This window comes from Oryx dammah, unplaced genomic scaffold (assembly GCF_014754425.2).
Source record: "Oryx dammah isolate SB20612 unplaced genomic scaffold, SCBI_Odam_1.1 HiC_scaffold_9, whole genome shotgun sequence".
NCBI classification, from domain to species: domain Eukaryota; kingdom Metazoa; phylum Chordata; class Mammalia; order Artiodactyla; family Bovidae; genus Oryx; species Oryx dammah.
The window spans coordinates 14406244-14428396 of NW_024070193.1; the positions used below are offsets into that span (position 1 = coordinate 14406244).

Here is a 22153-nt window from a genome sequence, read left to right on the forward strand (position 1 = left end):
AGGGAAGCCTGGCATGCTGCAGTCCATGGGGTCGCAAAGAGCCAGACACGACTTAGTGATTGAACAACAATCACTGACATTCTGCAAATGAAGTGCTTGTATGTTTGGGTGTTTGAATGATGCTCTGTGCTCTTGTCTGTCAGCTCTGAACATCCTGAAGTGTGAACCTTTCTTCGGTGATTTGCCCGCCCTCCCCAGGGCTCCATCCCTGGCTGATGCATCTCTCTTGTCTTCATGGCAATCCATTGACCACCTAGCTCGTGCCTGATTTCTGAAAAGCATAAGAGGAAGAGAGGGAGGGGAGGAATAGAAAGGGTGTTAGAAAGTTGAGGGAAAAAGAAGACTGAACGGAAAGGTTACACGGAAGCTCTGTAGTCTGTATCGCTAAGCTGAAAGTGAGCACTCAGGTGTTCTTTAGAGTATTGAGGTGCGTTAAGGAATAGTAACCGACTAATTGAAGCCAAATTATGAAATGTCAGGCTCTCAATGCATGAATATTTCACGCGAAAGTTCTGGGGCTCTTTGGGGTGGCATTTCTTGTAAAAATGACTTTGCTATTTTGTTGATTTCCAAAGACCATCCCAGTATCTTAGGGTCATTGTCCTAGGAAACTTACACAATATTAGGGTGCTGGGAAAGATCTTAAGGAACACTTTTTTTCTAGGTCTGTTCTGCCCCTGCGAGGTGAATAAGGAACCACCAGATGCTGTTATGGAAAGGGAACTCTGTCTCCATCCTTGTGTTGAAAGTTCCTGATAGGGAACCATGGAGCCTTTGCAATCAGATGGAAGTTAGGAGCATCATGAATTCTAGGAAAAATATGTTGATGATTTTCTGGACTGTCTAAAAAATTTCAAACTCCAGGAATGGTGTTTTAATTTTCTGCATTCTCTTTGGAACTTGGGTTTCGCTAAAATCGTTTCAGTCCTTGTTTTTCTTATTAAATTAGCAAGATTGATTTGAATCAGCATATACCATTATGGCTTGAAATGTTGAAAGAACAGGATAGATGGGTGTGAAAAATACCTCAGGTTCCATTTAGGATGTGTGGGGGTGGAGGAAGAAGGAGGGGACTTGCTAAAATAATGATGATTCTTTTTTTTCTGTTAAAAGTTGAAAAAAGGAAAAAAAAACAAAAAAATGAAAATAGAAGAATCTAAATTTATGTTTGTGAAAGCTTATATTTGTTTTTCTGAATAAAATTGGCATGGGATGCCCTTAAGCATTTTTGTTTGTGATGGGGAATTTTTATTCTGGTTTTTAAAGGGTGTTTTGGTGTTTGTTTGCTTGTTGTTTTTTGCTTTAAATCAGTTTGTACTTAAATAACTAGCCGGATGCACCCAGTGGCTGTGGCTGCGTAACTCAATTTATCTCACTCTCATCTCCCACTGTCCAGGTCATTTCCCTAGGACTTCTTGTTCAAGGCTTTCATTGTGGACTTTCTAAAATATGGATCTGAGGTCCTTTCACTTGTCTACTGAAATATCTTTAATGGCTCTTCAGGCCCTAAAGCAGGTGCCAGCAAACTTTTTCTGTAAATGACCAAACAGTAAGCATTTTAGGCTATGTTGGCTATTCAGCCCCTGTTGCAACCACTCAATGCTGCCATTGTACTAGACGGTATATAAACAAATAAGGCTGTCTGTGTTCCAATAAAGCTTTATTGACAAAAAGAGGTGAATTTGGAACGCCTGACCTACAGGGTACTCTTCAGGTTTGTTAGCCTGACATTCAAGGACATTTTCCATTTGACCTCAGCCTGCACAACCAAGTTCTCCACTCCCATTCTTTGAAGCCTCAGAAGACAGTATGGTCTTTTAAAAGGCTCCACCCTTTGCCTGTGCTGTTTCTGCACTTGAGTTTCATCTTTCCTCTGTTTTTTTCCTGTGAGTCAGATTTCCATGCTTTATCTGATACAAAGTTCTTGTCAACTCCTCCAGGCCAAGTCTGCCCCATTCTCTATGCTCCACAGTTCTCTGTGTAAGCCTCTGATGGTGCTTTTACCACGTGACTACTCCCCAGGTAGACTCTGAGGGAGCGTGTGGTCTCATTCCCCTTATTACTCAGCTTAGATCTTGGTGTAAAGGCCACTGAACAAATGGTCATGAAGTTGGCCCACCCGTGGGCTTGTGCATCTCTTAATCCAAGAGGCATATATTAACTTGTAGGTGAACAAACTGCAAACTAAGAAGTGGGAAACCATGGGCCAGAGTAGCTGGAGGGGGCAACAAAAACACAGCCAGGGCGAAACAGTGCAGATGCATTGTAGTCAAGACTGCCTGGGAGTCCTTTGGCATCGACCTCATGGCCCAGACAGGGAGTGAATGAGGAGTGAGGGAAGCAGTGTCTAGTTTAGGGCATCAGGACCAGGGAGAGGATGCAGCCTGCTGGAGGGAGATCAGAGAGAAGCAGCACGCATGATTAATGGGATGGAGCGACTGACTCATGAGGCAAGATTAAAGCACTCTGAGGAGCTGGGGTGCAGACCGAAAGGGGCAGATGATAGCAGGCTGCAAGTATGTCAGATGGATAAACACCCAGGAGGGAGCAGCTCGCTTCATTAGAGAGGTGAAAATGGGGCCTCCCTCAGAGAATGGGAAGGGTGCTCAGAAAGGGCATGGGTGACTGACAGGGGAACTCAGTAGACGATGGGTGGGCCAAGGGCAGCTCTGGGTTGCTCGGACTAGAAACATCATGGAAAGGTCACCATGCGGTGACTCTTTCAGGGAAGCCTCTGCTTTTATCCTGTGGAGTCTCGAAGCCTGCTGTGACTGCTGACCTGGGCCTGCGAAAATATTAAGTACCAGTCATTGAATGTTTCAACAGTCCTGAGGCCTTCTGCATGGAAGTCAGCCTTCTGCCATCCCTCCCTATCTTTAGTAGAAACAGAGATACTTGGTCCAAGCCCCTTCTTAAATCCAGGGCACACTCTCACCCCTGCCTGCTGGTGGATCTGACCAGAAACCCAGCCAGCACCTTGATTTACAGCTTCCTCAGTTGGCTCGTCTCCAATAGGGATATGGCTTGTCAGGCATTTTGGAAGACAAGATTCATTTGAAACTGCAGTGACTATCTTCAGGCTTCAATATCAGCTTCCTACAGGTATTCTCTGAGATTTTTCTTCAGAGTTAGGAAGAGCAGCTTCTGCTGTAGTCTGACCAAATGGCCCATATTGTGGTAGTTCCTCCATGGACAACTTACTCTCTTTAGCAAGACCTGTAGAGTAACCATGCTTAATTTGACTGCACATTCAAATCACTTGGGGTGCTTTTTAAAAATAGCTGTGCCTAGACTCCACTCCCAGGAATTCTGATTTAAATGGTTTTACTGTGGGTGGTATGGGGCAGAGGGTGGGGGTTGCCTCCCTGGTGGCTCAGATGTTAGAGAATCCACCTGCAATGCAAGAGAACCGAGTTTGATTCCTGGGTCGGGGCGATCTCCTGGAGAAGAGAATGGCAACCCACTCCTGTATTCTCGCCTGGAGGATTCCATGAACAGAGGAGTCTAGTGGGCTACAGTCCATAACATTGCAAAGAGTCAGACACAACTGAGTGACTAACACTTTCACTTTTTTTTTTCACTGTGGAGGGGGAGGGCACCAGGCATCAGAGCATTTTCTTTAAGTTCCCCATATGGTTCTACTGTGTTGAGAACTGCCACGGAAACACCTTTATTTGGGTATGATTATAATTTCCACTGATGTTACTCTTCTATCTATCTAGCTAGCTAGGTACTGACTATGCTATCACCTGAATGGTTTTTCTAAAAAAGCAAGCATTTACCAATGGGCTATCTATGTGCTTGGCCCCTTGCTGGAGGCAGGGATCCAGTGGGGAACAAGAACGTGTCCCTGTCCCTGGAGAGCTTATGGTCCAGAAGATGGTGGTCACTTAAGGCAAAGTAGGATGAACCCAGAGTACTGACATGATACCTTTCAGAGAATTCCATTCTGTGTGTTGCAGCTATGCTTAACTTGAAATTCTAAGTGCAAAGATAGATGAGTCTCTCATCTATGTACCTGTCATAGTTAACTATGACTCTCAGGTCTTGCTTCAACGATTTGTTTAGGAAGTAGAAATGCCCTTGGTAGTAAAAAGGGTAACAACCCAAGGTCTTAATGAATCTTCAAGTTCCTGAAGCCAGCATAGCCATGTTTTCCAAAGGTGGGAGGTGTTAGGGGGCATCTAACATGGTGGCAAGATAAAAGTATATGAGTGAACTTTGGCGGGGCGGGGGTGGGGTGGTTTGGTAATCATGTATTTCTTTTACTAGATGTCGTTATGTGGATTGAAGTTACTGTAGGTTTTTCAGCGAAAGAAAACAGTGTGGAAAGGTAAATAACAATGCTGTGATGGTGATGATTTAGTGGCTAAGTCATGTCCAACTCTTGAGACCCCGTGGACTGTAACCTTTCGGGCTTTTCTGTCCAGGGGATTTTTCAGGCAAGAGTACTGGAGTGGATTGCCATTTCCTTTTCCAGGGATTTTTCCTGACCCAGGAATCAAACCCAGGTGTCCTGTGTTGCAAGGAGATTCTTTCCTGACTGAAGCACCAGGGCAGCCATGGTGGTATACAGATACGGCAAAAATTGGGAAGATTATGGGCATGGATTGAAGTTTGCATAACTGCCCAGGGCTAAATGGTGCCCCTTGTGGGGAGTACAGTGTTTCTAGCACAATCTCATTTTTTCTTGCCATCTCCTCTAAAGTTTTCTCGCCACCTGATGAGCTTTTTTCCCTGACTTGAATACTTTTTCTAACGGTTTTAAGAGTTCCTTTGTCTTGATTTCAGAGAGAGAAATATTGTGAGCTTGTTCATGGCATAGTTCTGAAGTTCCCTCGAATTCTTCTTCCCAAAATTTCAAAACACTTTCTTAACCTCTTCCATTTCTGTACCTTTCTCTCACTGGAAGTAGCTTTCACTCTTGCTTTAGGGAACTTTTCACAGACAAGCAAAGAACTATATAATTCCACAGAGTTCCTGGGGAGAGAAGATCATTGAGATGTGGATACTGGGGGCCAGTTAAACTAAGTCACATCATGACCAAGTGACTCACTTCCAAACATCAACCCATGACAAGTAACTTTTCAAATTTCATATCTCAAAACACTTGCAGAATATACATTTAGGTACACAAGGTTATGCATTAATGACAGAAACAGAAACTCTGAAAAAACCATGATCTTCTGAATATCCTTTTTATTTCTATTCCTATTTTCAGCTGTGCTGGGGAGAGTGTTGACCACAAGTGTATGAATTTTAGAAACACTCAAGTAACATCTCTCCAAAGAGCCATATGCACTGTGCTCAGTTTGTCCTGTCAAAAGTTATATGAGTGTAGGTAACCTTGAGAATTCCTTACCTGAACAATAAAATGTCTTAGTTGTATGCTTCACTGTAAATTTAGTTTTTAAGTGTTCTTATCTGATATGCTTACATCAGCATCTTGCCTTGACAGATAATTTTCTATGATAATCTTAAATAATTGTGTAAAGAGATCTCTAATACCTTGTTTTATTTATAATTTGTCCCAGCTGTAGGCATTCAGATGAAACTTGAATTTTTCCAAAGGAAGTTCTGGACTGCCAGCAGACAGGTAAGTTATAATCAGCATGTTGAAGCATTAGCAACACTGTTATTATACAGGTGTTCACATTTGAGTACCCAGAAACTAAAAGTGCCAGATTTCCGATGAATGTTTGTAAAATGAACTGCTGGGCTCCTCAGGTTACCTTTCATTTCAGTGGAAAATAAAGGACTGACAGCATGTTAGACACCACATGCTGAGAAAGCAGAGAATTTGCTCCTGAAAACAGCTGTAATTGTGAGATCAAAATAGTGACTGCCTTAAAGAGAAATTTTTCTTCTAAATATCAAGGACTTTTGTGAATTTGCATAGTGACTTTTAAAAAATCTTATGATGCCCAATTATTTGTGAATCTCTTTATTTCATTTTTGAAGGATTCTGCATAGCTGGGTTATACTAAGCATGCATCTGCTTTCTTTGGCCGAGAGCTTCTCTGCCTTGGATAATCTGGGAACAGTCTTTACTTGCACTGTGTATTCTATACTAAGTAATATCAGTGGTGTTTGTTCAGTAACGCAGCAGGAATGGCAACACATAAGATGTTTCCATCTGTCCAAGTCTATATGTTGAGATGGTATATAGTTTCTCAAATGAAAATACTTTAGGAATTTATGCATCAAGAACACAGAAGTTTTTAAAAAGTCAGTGGGAAATAATTTAAAATGAAATAAATACTTAATTATATTTCTTGTTACTGAAAGATTTGAGGTCTTAAAAAGATATCACTATTGAATAAAGCATAAATTAACATGGACGACATAAATTAAAATGAAAAAGAACCAGGTTACTCCTAAGTTGTCTTTTTTAAAAATTCTTTATTGAATTTGTTACAGTATTTCTCTGCTTTATGTTTTGGTGTTTTGGCTGCAAGGCATGTGAGGGTTTAGCTCCCCACCCAGGGATCGAACTCGCAACCCCTGCATTGGAAGGCAAAATCTTAACCACTGGACTGCCAAGGAAGTCCCCCAAATTAGCTTTTATATTAGTGTCTGGGGCTGGTACTCATGCTAGAGAGGATGGGCAGATTCATCCTGGAGCATTCCCTTTGGATGAAACAGGCTAGGACTTTGAGGGACTGTCCTTCAGTAACCAGGTGGCAGCCTTAGCAGATGCTGGTGTGTCCAAATGACATGTTTCCTTTTGTTTCCGCCTCACCTCACAGTGCGCCTCTCTGGATGGTAAATGCTCTATCAGCTGTGACGATGAGGTATGCTGGTCTCCTGGGCGTGGATCTGCTCTGATCAAGTTGGGGCCGGTCGGGGGCGGTGGCTGAATGACTGGGGGTGCTTTCTCATAGGGGGAATGTCTCACAGAGCCAGGTCTAAGAGATTCCTGTGAACCAGTCTCCAAAAACCCAAGGACATTTGCTTTGTTTCTTTCTCTTTCTTCTCCCAATCAGATAGTTTTGGAGAGCTGGGAAAGTATGATTTAAATGTCCCATGAACAGCACTGTTCGGCTTTTGGCATTTTATAGAACACAATACAAATTAGTGACATTTGAAACTCTCCCTACAATTCTCAGAGTTTTCTACCAATGTGGTACCTCTTTTCATCTTCTTAACCACCTAGTGAAATGGATTGGAATATATGTCCCACTTTGCAAAGGGGGAAACTGAGCATCAGGTAAATTAAATGTCTTGCTTAATTTCATGTAATAAAGAAGCTTAAAAATCTAAGCGTTGAAAACTCAGCATGTTGCATTCTAGCATACTGCTTCCCTTCTACAACTCCCTTTCCCTCCCTTCTTTCATTCTCCTTATCTCACTCCCTCAGTCTTGGGAGGACAAATTTGAATTCCACACATGAGCAGTAGAATAAAAAAGATATACCACTGTCCCAAGTTTGACCATCAGATTTAAGTTTTTATAGCATCCAGTCCCATATACCTTCTGCCCCACATCTTAGATCAACCACATGTGAAGTAGCATTTCACCTTGGCTCAGGCAGCCTTCTGAGTCAGCCAAGCCATTAGTCAATACATAAAGTGGAGCTTATAAATGAGCACTCATTTACATTCCTTCTAGTTACCACAGGGATTAAATAAATCCTAACCAAACATAATTCCAACACAGAAAATATGGATTAGAAGTATATTTCAAAAAAATAGGCAAACAAAAGGCAAGTAAAGAAATATAAAAGAGGGAGTATAGGGTGAAGGTAAAGTATAAAACACTCAGTCCTTAAATATCGGGCAGTTAAAAAAAATCGTAATAGCTGTATGAGTTACTACTATTCAAAGAGTAAAAGCAAAAGCCCAACTTTTCCTGACCATTAGATCAAAAATGATTTTCCCAAAGGAAAGAGTACCCTGTGATGTTTTATGACCAGTACCCTTTCAGTAAGTTTGGGAATGCCATTCACAGGCTAGTCAAGTGGCTTCAAACCTCTTCTCTGTTTTTGAGGCATTACTTGTCTTATTGTAATGCTCAGTTCAAGACAACACAGCTCACAACAGTAGCATTGATTAATCAGTGTCACGAGGCCCTGTGTTAAGCTACTAACTCCACTTTGTGTTAAAAGAATGGAGGACAGTTGGTTGGTTAGTTGGCTGACTGAATGGATGGTTGGTTGGCTGGTGGGATTGATGGTGTTCTGGATAGCTGGTTGGTTGACTGACTGGTTTCTGGTTGATTGATTGGATGGACAAATAGTTGGTTGAACAATTTAATGAATAAAGTCAGCGGTGGTAATCTTCTTATAGCCTAACCCTGCCTCTGTGCATCCTCATACATAAAAATAAGTGGAAAATGGATTCCCACTTAGAGTTAGAAAAGTGCAATATATGTTAGTTGTTCTGTGAATGATTTCACAGGTGGTCTAGCACAGCGGTTAAAGGTACAGGCTGTGGAGGCAAGAGTAGCTTCCAACTGTGGCTCTGAAAGTAATAAGCCTTGCCTTAGTTTCCTCAGCTATACAGTAGGGATGGAAACAGCCCCAGAGTCATGGTGAGGATGAGTGAAATAATATATGGAAACTTTATAGCACAGCTCTTGTCCTGTGGTAAGCCCTCAATAGACATTCGCGATCAAATGAAAATGTCTGCAGACATATGTTTCCCTTAGAGTAGTGGTTCACTGAACCTAAAACCTCAGGTGGCAGCCACATGCACACTTTAGTCCCTTGGGCATAGTAAGCACAAGGTAGGATACCTTCCTCACTACTAATATCTGCTTTAATAGCCTTGGGGATGGAGCCTCATTAAGGTATCATTTTGAAGGTTCATACCTTGAAAATTAAGTGTGGCATAGGCTGGATCGCTGAACTTGATCTGATGCTCAAATATCCCCATTTTGCACTTTAAAGCTATCATCCATTTCCCATTTTGACTCTAAAGTTTTGGCTTCAGGACCTAGTTGACATAGTTTTAAAAGGAAAAGCCAGGCCCCTTTCCATCCTTTCAGCAGACTCTTTCCATGTGTCATTCCCTTTCATAGCTTTTAATTAAGTCTTTGAGACCATGTCCCTCCACTCCTCCAATTGCCCTCAAGTGATCAGGTCCCCATTAAAAACAGCTGTGGGGGCTCATTAAGTTCACGTGCTTCTGGCTTCTCTTCTCTACTGAAGACCTGGCGCAACTCCCACACACTTATCAGACACACTTTGCCTCGGATCTGCTCCAATCCCTCTGTCTCGCCCTGCAGTGGCCTCCCTGGGCCCTTGACTTGAGTGTCCTGGGCTGCTGGGTGGAGTCAGTCTGGCCAGATGTCTTCCAGGCTTATAGATACCTCTTCATGGAGGGCCTGGCCATGGGCCTAACTGAGGACTTTAAGGAGCTTCATTCCACCCAAGGGGACTGTTAACTTCAGAACCTGAGAGGCAGCCTCTCTCACACTAACTCCTTCCTTCAGGACCTATTTACTGAGCCCTCCTGACATCCCTGGTACCTCCAGCCCCCGAGGAATCAATGGGATGCAGAGTCAGAGATGGACCCTGTCCTCCAGGAGCTAACTGGTTAGAAATCCCATGGACGGAGGAGCCTGAAAGGCTATAGTCCATGGGGTCGCAAAGAGTCGGACACGACTGAGCGACTTCACTTCACTTCTTCACTTCATAAAGAGGGCACATAGTAGGTGCTGAATAGACACAAACATGGTTCTTTGGGGACTCATAGTGCACCTTGCACTATGCTCAACAGTTTGCACTCACTGGCCTACTTAATCTTCTCTCTGAAATAGTTGTTGCTGTCTCCATCATTCAGATAAGGAAACTGAGACTGGGAGTGTTAAAAGGCTTTTCTCAAAGTCATACTGGTTGCAAGTGTCCAAGTCTCTGATTCTCAAGCTAGTATCTTAGCCTCAGAGCTAATACTACCTTCCAGGTAACACAAGCTTAGTGCTGATGTTTCTCACTTCCAAGTACTCTTCCTTCCCAGTTTTCCTTACTATCTGTGACGGCCCAATTACCATGGCCTGGTTTGGGGCTCTAACCTCAGGTATCTTACCTAACCTGCCTTTGTGACCTGAAATCAGACTTCTCTGAGCAATACTCAGGCAACAAATAGTTGAAGAAAGTTGCCTTTTTTTGTCACCAGCTCTTTATTTCTGCATTTTTCAAACAACTTCATCTTCAGATGTTTTGTCACAGGTGGCTGTGGAACGGATGCTTGCCATGTCTGTCAAACTTAAGAGTTCCTGGTTTGCCCAAGCCCTTCAGCCTGTCATTCTGCCCTTGTCACAAAGGGATGGGCAGACTCCTGAGAAGTTTGGCTTAATTTCGGGCAGAAGTAGCATAGTGAGGGAAAGCCGACAAAATATTTCTTCTGTTTCCTTTTATTAGAGGAGGGAGAATGGAGAAGGCAATTAACTACTGTAAAGAGACATAGAGAAAACAATTTATCCAGACTAGAATCTGGCTAATTCTCCTCTGATTCTTTCATAATGCAGCACTCTGCTCCCTTAACTTCAGGGGCCTTACTCCATCCCACCGTACTTCCCAATAATTTAATCCAAGTAGTTGTTGTCAGGGAGATGTTTATGAAGTCATCACAGAGACTGAATATCCCTAATGTAACAATATTGCCTGTAATGAAAATTAAATGACACCTCTCAGATTAAGGGACCCAGTTCTACCTCAGCGACGCAACATCCTTGCAAGGTTGACAATATTTGTTGCATACTGTCACTCCTGTTCTTTCCACACAGGATGAGAGTGGAAACAGGTTGAGAAGTGAGTCTCCTAATGCCCAGTCCAACGTGATTCCATGCAGTACTGTCTATTGTAAGGGGCCATGAGGTCATCATTTCCAAGAAATGAGGGTGGGGAAAGAACCAAATATTTATGTCAAATTATGAAACATTTTCTTGAAGCTTCATCTCTAAATAGAGTGGAAATGGTGAAATATATTTATTTTACTTAACAAATTTAAACTTAATAAATTTATAACTGTAGTCATATCCTAATTCTATTAACAAACAACATGTTTGGTTTGGGGGTGGGGAGTATAATATTTTGGATAAAATTATAAAAATCAAAATATTTAATCCTTCACTTTATTTTTTATTTTCTCAAAGTGGTCACAAGGGAGGTCAAATATAGTGGAGTTTAAACAGTTTCCCCAGGAGCTTCTCTTAATCTCTTCCTTTTGAAATCATTCTCTCTGGAAGCATCTTTCATGTTATTGGTGGTGACGTTTTGTCTTCCCTGAGTGTTTTATCTCTTATGGGTACTAATGTGCCAGTGGCTTCATGTATGATTGGAGCTGATCTCCAGTATCACCCTCATGGACTTCAGGAAATATTGCTTCTTTCCCAAGATTTTCAGTTGCCTTGGGTTTGTCTTGTATTGTCTAATATTTGCAGAGAAAGACTGACCACTAAGTTATAGGTCTAATAGCAGTAATACCAATTGACTAGGGATACTTGAGTAGGAATTTCTTTTATAGTTAGGGATGGAGGGTAAGTTATGATGACTTTGGATTCTCTACACAATTGTAAGGATTTGGAAAGTCAGTATATGGAGGCCACTCCTATGCTCAGGAGGTAGTTTTATTGATTGAATGGAGGTTAACCTCCCTTTGCATCAAGGTCTATATCTCCAATTTGTCTCATATGATCCAATGAACTTAAAATTACACTTAAATCTGCATATACCTCATGGCTGCCATGTTGGACAGCCGGGCTCTGAGAGTGCTGTGTCCTACAGAAGGGGGACGTTTGTCAGGACTCCCAGCTGGACCAATGTAGTGTCCGTGCAGCCCAAAGCTTCTTTGAAGAACAAGAGTGTGGCCTTCATCTGGCCCCTTTGAATAACCAAGAGAAACTTGCTCACCAAAGGAGCCAGTTCTTTTCTGAAAGGTGCTATAAAGGCTTTTAATTTCCTGCTGAATCTCCACCATTGCCTACTAATAGAGGATGCATCTTTCTAACTAGCTTACTGCTGTAGTTTTGTGTCTCGCTAGAATCAACTCCGTGGATAAGTAAATGTCCCAGAAAAAAAAACAGCCCTGCAGTGGCCTGGAGTTAGGGGACTTTAGCTCAGGGTAAAGATATGTTACAAATTAAATGTTGCAGTTGGTATGTAAAGCTGCAATAAATAGAAACTGAGTTACATCAAGGACGGAATTAAACCTTAAATTTAAACTCCACAGCACTGTAATTAAAACTTAGCCTGTAGCAAATCATTCACTTGAGATTAAAGTAGTGTGGGGGAAGCAGAGGTTTGGGCTTACCTTGCTACAATTTATAAGTCTGAGCTACCAAAAGCTAACAGCCCTGCCCCCAAATCCAGCTCCCAATTAAAAACACAGTTTGAAAACCTTTAGGAGGCCTGAGGGGCCCCTTTAACAGAAGTCTGCCCCTTCCCCCCTGCCTAAGTCTATGAACAAATTAAAAAATATTACCTGGTCCCCTGATGGTCTTCTGAGCTGACACGGTGTTTTCATTAATACATCATTAGAGTAATGGCATTGTGCTGTCGTTTTGATTTCAAAACAGCCTGCACTTCAACCACTGTTAATACAGGTTGAGAGGCCTCTGGACACTTTGTTCCTGGGAAATATTATTCAGGTCATATAAATTTTTAAAAAGGAAGACAAACTGTAATGAATAATTTTTAAATGCATTTTCTTTTTATCCCGATCTGGGATTTTCAAGGCTTGCTTAGTGTTTTAAGTTTATTTGTTAGTTTTGCAAAACAAGTGCTGGGGTCAGCTTAACTTTGGCCTTAACTCCAAGAGCCAGCTGGCATTTCCAGTTCCCCCAAAAGAGCCTAAAATAGGTGTCTCTCAGGTTGGAAGTACATCATTGCATGTAAAAGTCCTGAGGACCCAAAGTTGAAACTGTGATGTTTTTATTTTCTAGACTGTGAATTGTTACCTCATAGACAATAACGGATTTATTCTGGTATCTGAAGACTACACTCAGGTGAGTGAGGAATTTCTACCTACTTACAGTAAGGATCCCAGACTGTGCTTGGGTCAAGGGAAGTGAAATATGGTGTTGAAACTTTGAGACAATGATCTGTATTTCAGAGGTAATAGAAGGAGATTATAAAACATTATTTCCACCCCTTTAAGAATGTCACAGCCTACTTCTCAGCAGGCCCCAAAGAGATTTTACCTCCAGGGAGGAGAGGAGAGGTGCAGAGCGCAGGGTCTGCTCTCTTACACATAAAATGTTCCATTTATAGAACTCTTTACCTCAAGTATGGAGGTGCCTGAAAGAGTTCGGGTAATTCTAAGGAGGTTTCCTCCTTTTAATATTTTGATATTTTATCTTTACATATAATTTATACATCCACACAAATATATGTATGTATGTATGTCAACATAATTATTCTTTATGGCTTTCTTTCTGGTTTTTCCTTTTTAAAAGTCAGTTATCTGAGTCCAAGGATTAACTTGGGTTCTCAACACTGAGGGCCAAGAATCCACATATAGATGAAGAATGTTTTTCATTTGATCCAGCCGTGTGCAGTGTGGGGGCAGGAGGGAGAGATGGAAAGAAACCAGGCTAGGGTGCTCAGCAAAGAAAGCTCCACTTTTATTTGGAAATCAAAGTAAGAGTTAAAATCAATAGCATTGTAATAGAGAAACATGAGTTTCTCCTTTAAAACTTGGTGCCTGAAAGCTTTCTCTGCAGTTAATGAAATTAGCATGTTAAAGTCAAATCCAAATCAGTTTAGCCATATGGTTGGTATAGGAAAGAAACACCAGAGGTGGAGGCAGATGGTTTCTGATGTGAGCTCTCTTCCTTAACTCAATTTGGGATATTGGGTACATCCCTTAACTCGCCGGGACTCCTGGTGAGTTCTATGAACAGAGGATGGTTGACTACAGAAGTCTTGTTCTAACTCTAATACTTGAGGATGCTAGCATTTTATAATGAGGTTTCATTTACATCATTTAAAATGTTTCAATAGCCAACAGTGTGATAGACCCATTAATGCCTAATAAATTAGTTAATTGTCCGTAAGTATGGCTCCTTAGGGTCTGAGCTCAGTGGCTTGTTAGTCTGTGAACTCTGGCTCCAGGTAACATATGGAACTGTGCTTTGGCTTTCCCTCCTACCTGTGAGAATGTTGTGGGATTTTAAATGTGCCTTTGGTCAATGGTAATCACATAGTTGAGACTCAAACTGCTCACACATGGCCTCCTCAGATGCTGGACGTCACTGCACGTTGGACAGTTGATGGACATTAGATGGGAAGAATAAGCACATGAGATGTGGTCAGTTTCTTGGGAGCAGGAATGGCCATAGGCCTATGGTAACGTGCCCCTGTGTCTGGGAGGAGTGAGAACCCAAATGAATCCCCTGTGAAGACGAGCTCTGTCGTCCTGCCATAATCATGGAGGGCTGAGATGAGAACCTGATCCTGGGGGGAGCAACATGGCAGATGTCTTTAAGTGGTGAGTCTTGGACCAGCCAACACAATGAGCCATTGGAATAGTGGGTCTCCTAAGCCACAGCCACTACATGTGGCCTCTGCTCCCTCCTTTACTCCTGGGTAGAGTAGCCCACGGAGCCTGCCCTGCCTCAGCTCGTTTGATGTCTGGTTCCTGTACCCCAATTAGGTTAATTCTTCTTCATCTAACAACCAGTTCCATTGATACTGGCATATTTACACACAGGAAATGCTCATGTCCTTCTTGCTCCCAACAGCAGCACATACCCACAGAGTCTGCCAAAAGTTCAAGTTTCCCTGGAGTGAAAAAGGCAATGCTCAATCTTCAGTCAGTGAAATGTCATTTCCTTCTTTCCTCCTCTTTTCTGACTTTTTGGCAAAGCCTGTATGTGCCTTTCTGCCTGAAAACTCCTAAGAGCCTACTTGAGGTCACACCATTACAAGGAAATTAGGATTTAATTAATACAAAGTCTATGGACTTTATGTAGGAGCTTCCCCAGTGGCTCAGCAGTGAAGAATCTGCCTGCCAGTGCAGGAGACACAGGTTCAATCTTTAGGTCAGGAAGATCCCCTGGAGAAGGAAATGGCAACCCACTCTAGTATTCTTGCTGAGAAAATCCCATAGACAGAGAGCCTGGAAGGTGACAGTCTGTGGGGTTGCAAAGAGTTGGACATGAATGAGCACGTAGACACATGAGGAATTTATGTGATTTGGGCTCTGAGTGTAATGCCCTCTACTCTCCACCACATAAGACACAAATTCGGAGAGCACCCCCAGTAGAGTTGGGGATTCTCTACTGGTCTGTACTGGCCCCTTCCAGTCTGTTGGCAGAGGAAGGCTGTTGGTCCAAGCTCTGTTCTGCCATATTGGATACATCTTCCCCCTTGGCTCCAGGAGTCTGGAGGGTTGCCCGAGGATGTTAATCCTTCATTCCACCATTCAGAGTTTGCAAATCTTGGCCAACACCAAGAATTAGACTTGGAGAAGCATAAGCTTAGCACTGGGGGAGTGCCCTGAAGACAGTCCCAGAGCTGGAGTCAGCCATTGGAAGTCTGATTGGCCGAGCCTTCTCTTCCCAGATCTGGACAGCTTTATTCTTGGTCAACATATTAGCTGCCTATGGACAAAATGAAGGTGCTCCTCAGAAAGTGACTTAGAGAAAGGATGTTTTCTCCACTCTAGGAAATTTATAGAGCCAATGAAGAAGACTGCTGTATATCCCTAAACAGGTCATTTAGGAATTATAAACAGTTCTTTTTCCTACTGCCTAGGAAGCCCTTTCACAGTCTGTTTCTGAATGTATGAAGTAGTGTTTTACTCCCAAGGAACTGAGAGCAGATTAATGCCTACTGCCTCCTTCCAAGAGTGTGTATGCATGTGCTGCTGCATGGGTGTGTGTGTGCACATATGTGCACCCGTGTGCATGTGTGTGTTATTTCCGGCACTTAGCACGTGTTATGCAATGCCACTCTTACCCCACCCCCACCCCTGCCATGTATTTGAAACATCCACATCTGCTTATTTGTTCGCTCTGTAATCCCATAACTTCTCATGACTATTAAGACCTTTTCCACGTTTATGTTAACAGTAGTCCTGAAAACCTCCTTTTGCCCTTGTCAGCTCCAGGACACAAACTGTGTCCATTTTTATTTCTTCTCTGGTATTTGGGTGCATTATTTATCTACACTTCCTCTTGGGTCGTCTTTTCTTCCCCACAGACTGGAGACTTTTTTGGTGAGGTGGAGGGAGCTGTGATGAACAAACTGTTAACAATGGGCTCCTTTAAAAGGTAAGGATTTTACGGTTCCTTCCCCCCGCCCCACGCCCCCCACACCCTCCCCCCACCCCACCCCACCCCAAGAAAGGTTGCCTAAATAAAATAAAACAAACCAAGGTCAAATAAAGCAAGCCCAGGCTTGACCCCATGGCTGTGTTCATGTTCCAGAAGATCTCCTGAAATTTGATGCCTTTTGCATGAGTGTTAAGAGTCTCAGAAACTCAACTCACAATGCGTTCCCTGTTCCCCTAGCATAGCATTTACTAGAGGCTGGTCCTGAAGTCAGGGCCTGGACTGGAAGGAGATTATATTGGTCTGAAGCAAGTGATTGCAGAGAAATAGGAAACATTTTCATCTGGTCAAAAAAGGAAGAGAGTGTCTTGTCTCACACTGACAAACTGGTGAAACTTGCTAGAAATCTGGAACTCAAAGATGGAAAGTGATGTTTAGAGACTTGATATAATTTTAGAAAATCACATGAAAATTCACAAAACATGCTCCCAGATGGAGGTAAGTTTAAATCTGCTCCTAGAACACAGCCGAGAGGTTTCAGAGTTCGTGGTAGGGACCACTCAGTTGAGTTGCAAGGGCTCTTGTTGACTCTGAGTGAAGCGCACAGCCCTGTGTCCCTCATGGGCAGGCCAGCCATACCTGTGGGAACACCAGAGCTGATGGGAAAGGACGTCACCCTGCGCAGCCCGGATGCCAGTGCTGTCCCCCCAGGAGTCAATTCTTCCTCGCCTCAGCCTCCCAGGGAGAGTGGTGGCCTCTGAAGTGGTACTTTCATGGACATATTTGATGCTGTTAAATATATAATATCAGGAAATACAAGGATGGAACCCAGCTCGCCTGTGAGAACTATTGCACATTGGTTGCCAGTGGGAAAGACAGTCCCCGAGTTTATTACTCCCCTGCAGCTGAATGGACAGGAAGTGTTAGCTCCGGAAATCAGACTTTTAAGCTAGTCAATAAGACCAACTGAGTGCTATGCTGAAAGCAGGGAATTCAAAAATGATGACCCAATTTTTGAGATTCTGTAGCTTGTTTGTGCCAGAAAGAGGGAAACAAGAAATGATATGTTAAAATGGCATAACTCCAGCACTTCTGCAACCTCTGACACACTTGCTTTCCAGCCTGCCTGATTGTTCACCCCTGCTAGATTCCCTCTTTAAAATTCAAGTATATTTTTTGCCAGGAGTCATTGTACATAAGCTTGAAAATTGGGCATGGAGCTGGACAGGGGTTGCTGTGCTGGGTTGTCTGCCGTCCGAGGCGCCCCTGGCTTCTTGTGTCTTTACATGGATGTGTACATTTGTGTTGCGTTAGCTTGTTTTCAACTTGGTGGGGGTAGGGAGAGACAAAAGAGGGAGAATAATCACACACGTGTTTCTCATTTGAAAGCATATTTTTCAACTTTTTTTTTTTTTTAGCAAAATTACTTTTTTTCCCCCTCTTCCCTCTTGGATATTCCTTTCAAACAGTTTGGTGGGAGAGAGGAAAGGTTGAAGCAGTATTTTAAGTTCCTAGATTTCTCATTACTGTGGGTGAAGTATGAATGACTTGAATTTAGAGCTTTCTTCTACAAAAGTGGCTAACATCTGAGAAAAGGGGAAGGCTGGGACTCTCTCTTCGATTTTAACAGCAAGTTCTGTCATCCAGGAATTACCTGACAAACCTCCTAGGCCTCTTTGAAAGCCCCCTCATGAGGCCAGGACAGAAATTAGAGTTTGAGATTTGAAGTCAGATGGATTGGGTTCAAATCCAGGCTCTTGACATTTTCTAGCTGCATGGCTCAGAGTTAGTCATGTTACCACCCCATGCTTTGGTTTCCTTACGTGAAAAATGAAGATGCTAATAATAATTACTTGCAAAGGTTTCTGTCAGAGTTAAGGAGATAATAATAAACATAAAGTTCTGACACAGTGCCTGGCATATATTAAAGGCTCCATAATTGCTAGCTGCTGCTAGGATTTTTGTTGCTGTGGATCTTTGATTTTCCTTTTTACCTTGCACCAGATGAATTTTTTTTTAATTCACGTATTTCACAACAGGCTTTCCATGACACCTGGCAATGGGGTCTCCATCCAGTATTGGGGTACTGCCATCCTTTTGGAACTCAAACATTCATGCCCTTGCCTTTTCCAGCATGCTTACTCAGAGAGTAAGGTTGACAGTCCTTTTTATCAGAAAAAGTCTGTATTTCAGAAGCCCTGAAAAGATGTAGCTGAAAATAATGGTGTGATGTCAGGCACCATATTTAACTGCACCCCACTCCCGAACACAGGGTTCATGGAGGCTGAGTTGCTTTGGTGACATGGCTGAGCCCTGGTAAAGGTCAAGGTCCATTCACCTAGTTGACCTGCCATCTCAGCATCTTGGACAGTGCACCCTGGCACAAAGTTTCTTCATTTGGTCTACTCATACCCAGTCTTAAAGAAACTCCTTTCATACCCAAGAGCCCTGCAAACCATCTTCTTCAGAACAGCAGAGCTCAAAGTGAAGAATGAATGCCATCTCCCTTTATCAGCTTCCTTTTCTCTCTCCCCACTGACCCATAGTCACTGCCTCTCTCTCTAAAGCAAGATGATGCTTGCCTACTTGGCATGGACTCTTTCTTCGGTTGCTTGGCCACTTACCAGGTGTCTTGATGGCTAGTCTACTTAGTGGTGCCATCAGAGGGAAAGCGCATCTGCTTGTGGTCTGCAGTGCCATGTGGGAGGAAAAGAAGTCACTGATGTGTGCAAACGAATTACCAACTTAAGGGAGCTTTGAGAACGTTCTTCACTTTCACGTGCAAGCAATCTAAGAGGGATAGTGGTCTCTCTCGGTTGCTTAGGCTGAGTCTTCGATTCGACTCTATCTATCCAGCTTATAGAAAACATAGTGCTCAGGGCCAGATAACATACATGGCCTCAGCAATATGAGAATAATGCAGGTAGCAGTAGCTATCTTCCAGGAGCACCACCACATACCAGGCCTCGGTTGCAAACAGATCTTAGCTCTTGCAGTCCTTTCCAGCAACTCAAGAGACAGGTATAAACAGGACCAGTGCCTAATCTGCAGTGTCGATTGCAAAAGGAAAATGGGGGACTTGGCTCAAAAATCACTGGGAATTTCACAACAGCAAGAGCAGAGCAGTAAGCAAAGCATGCAGCCCTTTTAAGTGGTGGGGTTCTGTGCGGTTACACAGGCCACATGCCCAGGAAGCTGGACCAATCTGTGTATGCGTGTGTGTGTGTCAGTTGCTCGGTCATGTCTGACTCTTTTCGACCCCATGGACTGTGGTCTACCAGGTTTCTCTGTCCACAGAATTCTCCAGACGAGAATACTGGAGTTGGTTGCCATTCCCTTCATATATCTGTACATATATATATATATATATATATATATAAAGTGGAGCTTGGAAAGGTTAAGAACTTGTCTCCATATAACAGAGTGATAAGAGAACTGGATGCAAACATCCTGCAGTCTAAGCAAGCACCAGGAGAATTTTCTAGCCTCTGCTTTTTACCTGGTTCTATATACAGTAGCATTGTACTGCTACATGTACAGTAGTACATGGAGCTTCCTTCAGTTCTGTCTGAGACAAAGTGAAGCATAGCCAAGGAGGATGTTGGCTCAGCAGTAACTTATCTGGGTGAGCAGAACTTTCAGGAAGGGAGGCCAGCCGAATGATAAGATCACCCAGATTTCTTTTAACTGAAGTTGATAAATCATTAAACCAAGTCGTGTTCCCAGGCTTCACATATTTTCTCATAAGATACCATATTCCTGGTCAGCTTTTTGTGTTTCAAACAGAGAACTTGAAATATTTCTTTATTCTTATCAGGGAAAGTAAATGAACTCCCTAAGTAGCCCTGATGCATTTAGGGCTTTTCATTTTAGCTGCTTTCTTTTAACTCAAGTTCATGTCCAGTAAGAGCTTGTATTCATATTTCTCAGAAGCCATACTCCATGGCAGTGACATTGCCCTTTTCAAAACTACTGAAAGAATATCTGCTTTCAAAATATTCTTATTAGAATTCATTTATTTCCCCACACCTTCTTGCCCCCAGTGATGCAAACTCAATGTCAAATATCTAGGGGAAAGTAAGAAAAATATATATATAGCCGATCATAGGAGAGTCCAGGTTTCTGATACGGTTTCTTTGGTACAGGGGACTTGAACCATGAAGACTTCAGTTTGAGCCTCAGGATGGCCACTGTGTGAACTTGGACAGATTCCTCAGACTTTCTGAGCCTCAGTTTATTCGTCAGCAAAATAGGAATTTCAGTGAGATGGGACTTTTGTGAGACTCAATTAAAATAAGAGAAGTAAAAATGCTTTGCTAATTGCAAAGCTACTACACAAAGGAGGTAAAAGATTAGCTGTCGGATAAGATCTCCAGATGTCTGAAATTTTTTTTTTCTTCTAATTTTCTCCTCTCCATTTTAAAATCACTAATAACCCCCCACTCCCAAAGTAGTCACTACACATCAGTGGCCTCCACAGCACAGCACTGGGGGTGGGTCTGTGGGCGTGAACTCCACCACCATCCCTGGAGAGCTTTGAGAACACACCTCTGCTCCAGCTGCGCCCCCACGAGATTCGTATTAAACTAGTCTGGGGATGGAGCATCCATGCGGTTTGCAGGTACTGTCAGGGTCAAGAAATACTGAGTGTAGTGCACCAGGGTTCGAGTCTAGGTGCTGCCTACTTTGAAGCTTTCTGATGCTTGGCAACTTTAGCTCTGTAATTTTGGCTTTTTTTTTTTTTTTACAGCAAAATGAAATCAAAAGAATGATTTTTATACCTGCAGTGAGAGTTAAATGGAATAACGCATGCTTGTACCAAAGATCCTGTGGTTTCTGCCAAAGGGTCTTCCTTTGTTCTCTGTGTATTAGAGGAAGCTCGAGAAAGGGAAGACCAGTGGGCACACCTGGCCCTTGGCTTGCAGAGAAATGAAGGTGGCTCTAATGGTAGAGAACCTGCCTACCAGTGCAGGAGACAGAAGACACAGGTTCCCTGGGTGGGGAAGACCCCCTGCAGGAGGGCATGGCAACCCACTGCAGTGTTCCTGCCTGGAGAATCCCACGGACAGAGGAGCCTGGTGGGCTACAGTCCATGGGGTTGCAAAGAGTCAGACACGACTGAAGTGACTGAGCATGCAGCACTAGTAGTTTGTTTTCGCCTTGGGAGCTACTGAGTCTACTGAGAGTCTCTTGGTTGTGTCTCTTCTGTTTTGTTCTGTTTTCTGTTTGTTTGTTTCATGTGTGCGGTGCAGCACGCCTGAGACTTCACCCTTCCAAGACCATGTTTACCTTTTCCCTGTAGAGCCCGGCGAATGTCCTCTTCACCTCGCCCCGGCCCCTGCCACCACACACACACATTCATTAACATAGTTGGCTTGTATAGAATTCATTCTGGTGGCTTTTTCTAAATTGCCTTTCTAAAAAGGTGATTCACCAGGTAGATTGAAGACTTGTACTGTTTCTACCCCTGTCTCCATATGATGAAACTCCACTGGGCTCCATGGTGGGTGACTGGCACTTTCCTTGTCTTTGGTGACCACATTACATTTCAGCAAATGCCCTGGCCCCGGAATGCAGAGAGTGTTAGAGGAGAAGTCTGTTATGTTTGGATGCCTGCTCCCTAGCGCCGACTGCCCCACCGATGTCTTGATACTCAACAGCTCATGTAAGGAATGCAATGGCTTCTTGGCTTCCTGTTGACCTGACCATGTCCACAGAAGTGGTTTGTCAGAGGTGGCGTTGAAGGGAACAAGAAGTCACATTGGCTTAGACAAGTGTGTTTCTGGGCCAAATCTTCTGGAATGCAGAGCCATGGAGATTCCGATGAACTGCTCTTGAAAATCCTAAAGCTGCTGCTTGAGGATCCCCAGTTACAACAATTACAGTAGCCACTCATCTTCACCCTAACAGCAGCCTGTCTCATTTATTGAGTACT

General features: G+C 43.1%; 1 protein-coding gene across 2 annotated transcripts in view; it reads left to right on the top strand.

Annotated features, from left to right (window-relative positions):
- Positions 1–22153, top strand: part of CACNA2D3 (calcium voltage-gated channel auxiliary subunit alpha2delta 3) — an 874546-nt gene that overhangs the window by 780278 nt on the left and 72115 nt on the right. Inside the window, exons 27-30 of one of the 2 annotated variants that reach the window (XM_040246536.1) lie at positions 5535–5596; positions 6750–6794; positions 12886–12948; positions 16148–16218. In XM_040246536.1, coding sequence (XP_040102470.1) covers positions 5535–5596; positions 6750–6794; positions 12886–12948; positions 16148–16218 — 241 coding nt within the window. The remainder of the gene's footprint in view (positions 1–5534; positions 5597–6749; positions 6795–12885; positions 12949–16147; positions 16219–22153) is intronic. The other variant, XM_040246537.1, reaches the window with a different exon arrangement.